At 35.3% G+C, this 7,868-nt stretch overlaps 1 protein-coding gene across 2 annotated transcripts in view; it reads left to right on the top strand.

Annotated features, from left to right (window-relative positions):
- Position 1: 1 nt before the first annotated feature.
- Positions 2–7,868, top strand: part of LOC149773642 (serine/threonine-protein kinase 40-like) — a 59,721-nt gene continuing 51,854 nt past the window's right edge. Inside the window, exons 1-3 of one of the 2 annotated variants that reach the window (XM_089946232.1) lie at positions 2–63; positions 2,768–2,977; positions 3,718–3,803. In XM_089946232.1, the coding sequence (XP_089802358.1) occupies positions 2,806–2,977; positions 3,718–3,803 (258 nt within the window). In that variant the 5' untranslated portion in view covers positions 2–63; positions 2,768–2,805. Of the gene's footprint in view, positions 131–2,767; positions 2,978–3,717; positions 3,804–7,868 lie in introns of both variants that reach the window. The other variant, XM_089946231.1, reaches the window with a different exon arrangement.

Raw genomic sequence — 7,868 nt, 5'->3', positions numbered from 1 at the left:
GGTTGAAGACTTCCGGCAAAACAGAGGCAGTAAGTTCATTAATCTTGTGCAGCTTAATATCAGGTGACATATTTTTGCGATATCCCCGCAGTCATTTTTGTAAGGAAGGCAGACTTATATACGGGGCACGGTATGTTAAATTTATTGAGAGGAGTATTAATATAAGAAAGCACTTGTCTCGACTGATCACTGCTGTACTGTAATGAACTTATCATTAGTGTGTATCTTTTGAAATAAAATCACATGAAACATTTATTTGATTAAAACACACATTATTCGTATTCGTCCGAATAGTGATAATCACATATTTGGTACAGCCCTAACTAATTTGTTTATCAACATACATAACTTTTATTGTGACATCACAGCACGCAACATTCAGTCTAGATTGTACTGGATAAAGCTGTCAAAATTTTAGAAAACTATTACTGGGTACCTGTCGATCCTAATGATGAGTTACCCGAGTACTTGCGCAAAGGGAAATTTTATTAAATGTATATAAAGCCGATTTTAAGTTAATACTTTTTTTAATTCACAGTATCCTATAAATATCACTACCTAATGCCATCTGGTACAAAGTCAGAGAAAACATCTTCATTGTCAGATAAAGTTCTGAAACCCTCCATTGTCGTCTAGTAAATTGTTGTCGTCTAGTCATCATAAAAATCATCTAACTCCCTTTCCTTGGCCTCACTGTCATATGTAGATGCTTATTTAGAGACTGAGCTTGAGCTTTATAACTAACACTTTGATCGTACAATTTGTGAAATCTACTCACGGTTGCAACTGAACACATATGTCATTTGTGTGGCAAGATCAAATAAGCACCCTCTGTAACTTGCCACTGTACCACATTTGTGGCTCAATCAAAGAGTTATCACATGGAAAGACAAGCTTTGTAAGTTAATTTAATTTATTACTACAAAGTCAGACCTCAGTTTGGCAGTGAAAAAAGTACATTTATTTGCAGGTAAATTGGATTTAAAAACAAAGTGAATTCTGCATTTACAAGCACTGGCACTGGCAGGAAACTAGTATACAGTCAGTGGGTACCATATGGCACACTTTATTACCTGGGTTATTATTAATGGGCTGGTATGAGTAATCAGATACCCAGTAATGAATCATGTCTTTAAGTTGTTCTCCTCCAAAAATGTCCAAATAATTTAACATTGACTTTGCCACATGTACTTTTCAGAACATGTAAATAACGATGACGATCCAAATAATGTGAAGTGCTCACTTTCACTGATGAGAGTTTGCTTTGTGAGTGGCCATAGTGCTCACTTTAATTGATGAGAGTTTGCTTTGTGAGTGGCCTGAGTGCTCACTTTAATTGATGAGAGTTTGCTTTGTGAGTGGCCCGAGTGCTCACTTTAATTGATGAGAATTTTGTGAGTGGCCTGAGTGCTTGCTTTAATTGATGAGAGTTTGCTTTGTGAGTGGCCTGATTGCTTGCTTTAATTGATGAGAGTTTGTTTTGTGAGTGGCCTGAGTGCTTGCTTTAATTGATGAGAGTTTGCTTTGTGAGTGGCCTGATTGCTTGCTTTAATTGATGAGAGTGTGCTTTGTGAGTGGCCTGAATGCATGCTCTTATTGATGTATTTGCTTTGTGAGTAGCTTGAGTGCATGGAGTTTGGGACTTCCTTTGACTTATGGGAAGGCCTCTACAGATATTATTTACTTTTAAGAAATTGACAGGTGTAAGGTGAAGTTGTTTCATTGCAACTTGCACATTGGAGAGTATGTTGGCATACCTCTAATCTGTGTTAACTTTTATATACTTTAGCTGAAATTTCTTTGGATATTGTGCTTATGAAAATTGTACCTGAGCTACACACACAAGCTTCCCAATGTGGCTGCCCCCATGTGCTTGAAAAATCAGCTTGAAGTAGTCAAATGTACACTGTCAGTTATCAAAATAGGGAAAAGGATTTTGGATAGAGTAGACATTACCAGCTTCTGAAAGTGCAGTGAATAAAAAAAATATATAAAAGCAAAAAAAAAGTTATGGTCTTTCATTTGCAATTTACCTTTGAACTCCAAAAAGTGAAAATGACCAAGCAGAGCTAGTAGTGTTTTGATAGATGCACATCTGAAGTAAGGCCAAGCTGTAAGCTCTATAATCAAAATTACACCCATCAATGATACACCAAAATAAAGGGAATTAAACATTATTTTAACGGTACTCAAAATATACAAGGTCTTTTTTAATAGCAAGTATAACCAGTGAGGAAAACCTGATAATTCTTTCACTATGAAAATCTAACCCTATGCAAAATATGAAAATGTAGAGTGACACCTATAACTAATTTGAAGAAATAAATTCCAGCCCAAATTAGCTTCTGGACACAACAATAATACAATTAATTCTGCTAGATCTTAAAGCACAAATAACAGACATTCAGAAAACATCAGTTATATGACAAACTTAGACACAAAAGAAAGCCCGAGATGTTGATAAAAAATTAATTGTTCTTTAAGGAATAGAAAGTTTGTCACTGTAACGCATGTGACAGAAATTACATAATTAAATATAACTATATATTAAAATAATGTCCTTGACTGCTTAAGATAATGATCCTCACTTTGAGAACAAAAAGTTGTTTACCAAAACTGTCACTGATTTTAGACAAGGGTCATCCACTAGATATAATGCTTCATTACCCACTTTTAATGAAATTAAAAAAAAATATTAAAAAAATAACTAACAAACAGTGCAAATGATATACACATAAAGTAGTGTAGTCCTTTTCCTTTATTTCAGGTTGAATGAGTTTAAAATGAATTCCATCCTCTGATTCAATGAAGAGGACACAGTGCTTTACATCACTGCAGCCTCTGTCAGCCAAGCGGCCCCGGCTACCTTGCAGTGCTTGTCATGTGACTCCACTTCCTGCCAAAAAGAAAGCTTCTGATCAACCGCTTACTCCTCCAGTACTTGGTGACATCAAGAGGGCAGGACCATACCTTCTTGGTATTAGTTATCAGAAAATGGATTTAAAATTTTTGTCATGTCTGCATTGGCAGACATAAAGAGGGCAGGACCATACCTTCTTGGTATTAGATATCAGAAAATAGATTTCAAATTTTTGTCATATCTGCATTGCCGGTATCACTTTCCACCAGTGTTAGCGGTGTCATAGATGTTTATATTTGTGTCAATGGCTTTTAAAGCATTGATGTGCTGATCATTAAATTACAATATTGATGTACTGATCATTAAATTACAATATTGATGTACTGATCATTAAATTACAATATCAATGTGCTCATCATTAAATTACAATATTGTTGTGCTGATCATTAAACACCAATATCATTGTGCTGATCATTAAAGTTTTGATGTACTGATCATTAAATTACAATATCAGTGTGCTGATCAGTAAACAGCAATATCGTTGTGCTGATCATTAAATTCAAATTTTGATGTGCTGATCATTAAATTACAATATTGATGTGCTCATCATTAAATTACATTATTGATGTGCTGATCATTAAATCAAAATATTGATGTGCTGATCATTAAATAACATCATTCTGCTGATCATTAAATTACAGTATTGATGTGCCAATCATTAAATTGCAATATGTATGGTTCAGCATATCTGTTAATACTACTTTGGGAGATATTTCTTTTAAATGTATTTTCATGAATTATTTGTCCATATCCTTGTTTCCAATTTTGAACCATGGTATATTTACTTTCATTTACAGGTCCACGAATAGGGTCCTCTCCAGTAAGAAGCATTGTTCCTTGCCTTGCCAGGAAGGAAGGCACAGATGACTTCTATACAATCAAGGTAATATACAGGGCTAGAAAAATCCTAAATGGTCTCTTTGCCTAAGCTCAAAATTTTCATGAAACTGATCAAAAGCAGAATTAAACTTCATATTTTAGATAAATGTATGGACAAGTAAAATTCGGCAGGCATGTTTGTATGCATATGTTTTTAGGTTGTTACAGAACTTTTTTGCACATTTTTTAACTTTATGAATTTTACCAAAAAATGAAAACCATGTTAGCAAAATTAAAGAAAAGACTACTTGTGGTAGACAAACCAACTAAAATAGACAGATTTGCATGCATAAAACCTTATTAGATTTTCAGTTTATTACATTAATTTTAAAACCATTTTCGACATTTTTGACTTGAACTTAAATGACAGCATGATTAAACAAAATCACTTATGGTAGTATATTAGTATGTACAGTCAATTCTGTCCTACTGGTCACCATTATTCAGGTGTCACCTGTTAACAAAGGCCATTCTTATTTTCATTCCTGCATATGTATGAGATATATGTCCCATATACACATCTCCCTTGATAACTTGCGCACAACAGGGTCCACAAACATAGACCACACTATAAGCGAGGCGTGAATTACTGAGTGACCTCCAAAAAATGAAAAAAATCACTTTGACATTGAGAAAACCTTAGGGGGGAGGCGGCGTTAGGGAACCGGGCTGTTTAATGACTGAATCCACATTTTACAATCACATCGATAATAATTTTTAATAATGCACTTTTTCTAATGAAGTTGTTCGTTATTCTGTTTAAATAACTTTTTTTTCTCAAAATATCCAAGATATGAAAGATTGTTCCACCTGGTTTGAACAACCGTCACGTGTATGCGAAAAATCTGTGTATTATGTCACTGTTTTTTGTTTTCTTGATGAGTCTGGTTCCCGTAGTGGTGTTTAATAGTATCTTGCCAAATCGGTAGTGCACTAGACTAATGGTTGATACACCACCAAACAAAATTCCTTTTTTTTCTTTTAAAAAACACGCGACATTTATTTCTTAACACATCTACGTCGAAACTCAACTTTTTTATTTTCAATTAGTACATTGTTAATGTCATGATTTCATTGGAAGTAATAATGAAATTTCTTATCATCCCTGAGGATATATCTAAATGCCAGTGCAAGAATTCTCTGAAACTCGCTTGCCCACAATGGTCCATGTCTGTGAAATCAAGTTCTTTATTTTACGATGTATTCTTTTCGCTTTGCTGCCTTGTTATCTTTGATCACAGTTATGAAAGAGTCGGTTAATTTAAGGTAGTTTCTGTTTCATACACAATAACGTTTATTACAGTGTTCGATTGATCAAATGATGTGAGTTCACCCGACATATGACCGAGACCACTAGATTTTAAGTTAGTCTGATTTTTGTGCCTTTTAACTTTTCTTTTATTCCACCTCCTTTTTTATTCAAAAGACATAATTAACGTGATAATATAAAGGAGGCCAGCTTTTAATTCAGTGCAACAATACAACAAATACTTCCGCAAGTCAGTTATCAAAACACAGTCGGCACATAATTAGGTTCTCAGAGAAACGCTAGTGGACACAGTTGTTATGGTAGATTGACGCATTTTACGCTTAATTACAAGAGGACACATTGCACTTATGATGATTACACTTAAAAGGAACTAAAAGATGGAACTAGAACATAAATTTCAATTGATAAAAAAATTATTTAATTTGTATTTATTTATTAAAGTACTGCCTCCACTCGGGGACCGAGTGGTCTAAAGCGCTCTCCGTTATGGATCACTGCCATCTCACCTCTGTCTGCGTGAGTTTGAGTCTCGGATTCAGCCAATGTGGGTATGTGAGAAAGCTTGCCAGTAGCTTCTTGTGGGTTGGTGGTTCTTTCTGGGGTTTTCCCGGGTTCTTCCTCCCCCATTAATACTGGCCGTCATGTATAGCCTATCGTGTGCTAAAAAATGGCATTAAACCCCACAACAACAACAACAACAAGTCTCCACTCGGGATAAGTGGCATTTTCATTGATCGAAATTTCCTTACATATCATTATTTGCGGTGTACTAGGAATGCCGTTTGGAAAGAAAATGTAAATAATTGTACAAGTTATTTTTAAATTTGATATTTCATAGTGTTGATTTAAATTTCCAGGTCCTATCTACCGTTTTCAACGAAAAAATGAGCGATATATCAAAGTTTCCGTTACCAATATGGATCGTGATTTTCTTCAAGTTCAACAAATAGGGATAATAATTTTGGGTATTTTCGGGTTTAAAAAATGGGATCCATGCCTGACACCGTGTTATAAGCAGGTTCGCGAGTTATCAGGGCGCGAGGTATCAAGGGAGTGGTGTATAATGGTCACCTACCTTCCAGTCAGTGATGAAGTGTTTGCTAACCAAAAAATGGTTTCTCCCTGCCTTAAATGATTACTGATGTGTAACTTCAGTGATTGCTTATTCAATGCAAATTCAATTTTCGTTTCATTAGGAAGGAATTGGTTATATAAAGGTATTTTATGTGAATTCTTGAGCAAACATTTCTTATCTTGCTTGTACTCATGACTCCAATCACATTGACAGTATAACTCAAAAGTGTCAATATGTCAGCTCTGAAAGAGTGCAATTTTTAGTGCTGGGGTAGAGGGTGAAAACATTTTTTTTTTCTTGCTTGATGATGGGGAAAGGTACTCATTGCGGAAGTCAACTTTGAGTCAACATGACAGATATGGTTAAATTTCTTCATCTAATTGCCGCTGAAAATTAAATCAATCCCAATCTTATTTGAGTTGTTCGAAGATGTCGGCGTGATTGACAGTTGAAAAGTCAGTGCATGATGAGGATTGTCCTGGGAGAGACTGAGATTTCAGAAATTCAGAATCCAATACCATGGAAAAACTATCTCTGTGTTGGTTATATGTTTAGCAAATAATTAATCATTTTGGAGTCAAGTAATATGTTCATCTGCTTCTTTGCATGATTTTTCATTACCTTTATCACCAGTATCAAATATTTGTGTGCATTCCTAATTCAGTTTCAACAGCGTAGTTTATCAGCATCAACTGTACATTATGATCAGTGGTGATTTATATGCCATGATGTTTTCTCTGTCCATCTGTCTGTCCATTCCCAATTTCATTTCGGTAAAATAGTGTGGGTTGTCTTACCAAACTATCTAAATGGCTTGTACATGGAATGAGGAATTAGCCTGTTGATTTTGGAGTCAAAAGCTCAAAGACTTGGGTCAGTGTGACTGAAGAAGAAAAATGGTTTGTTGAAAATAACTTGAGTTTACTACCACAATTCATAGTTACCAAACTTTGTGGGTTTGCACTTCCATGTACTAATTACTCAACTACTAGTCAGCAACAGGATTCCACAATGAAGGGGGCTTTATGAATATCATTCTCTACATTCAAATGCTGCAGCTTTGCAAGTTGACAAGGTGACAGCATGGAGGGGCTTTTTGTAATCTTCTCCATGCTCTCTCCACCTATACAACGATGTGTACAGAAAAACCTGTTGTTGTTGTTGTTGGGTTTAACGCCATTTTTCAGTACACGATAGGCTATGCATGGTGGCCAGTATTAATGGTGGAGGAAGAACCTGAGAAAACCCCAGGAAGAACCACCGACCTACAAGAAGCTACTGGCAAGCTTTCTCACATATCCACATTGGCCGAATCCTAGACTCGAACCCAAACAGACAGAGGTGAGATGGCAGTGATCCGTAACAGATAGCGCTTTAGTAGTATATTGGGAAGTATATTAGATGGTATGTAATCTGGCCATATCACAGTCAGTTTTTTTGTTACATACTAAATAACAATATCAATCAACTTCAGTATGGTAAGATTTCTATTGTTGTTGATACTGCATATATTTGCTTATAAGTCAAATATAACTACAAAATTGCACAGACCCAGATCTGCTGTTGCATAATGTGCTGGCAGATCTGGGTTTGTGCAGTTTGTTATAATTAATCAGTACAACAAACAACATAGACTCTGTTCTGCCAGTTCATTATGAGACAGCAACTCAGAATCAATGTTGTTTGCAATTGGATTCAGTAAGTGTGTATATATGATACCATTT

The sequence above is a fragment of the Sinohyriopsis cumingii genome, unplaced genomic scaffold, assembly GCF_028554795.1.
Source record: "Sinohyriopsis cumingii isolate HCF-2022 unplaced genomic scaffold, ASM2855479v2 utg000622l, whole genome shotgun sequence".
Classification (NCBI taxonomy): domain Eukaryota; kingdom Metazoa; phylum Mollusca; class Bivalvia; order Unionida; family Unionidae; genus Sinohyriopsis; species Sinohyriopsis cumingii.
Note: the sequence above shows the minus strand (reverse complement) of the source record. Positions and strands in the feature narration are given on the sequence as shown.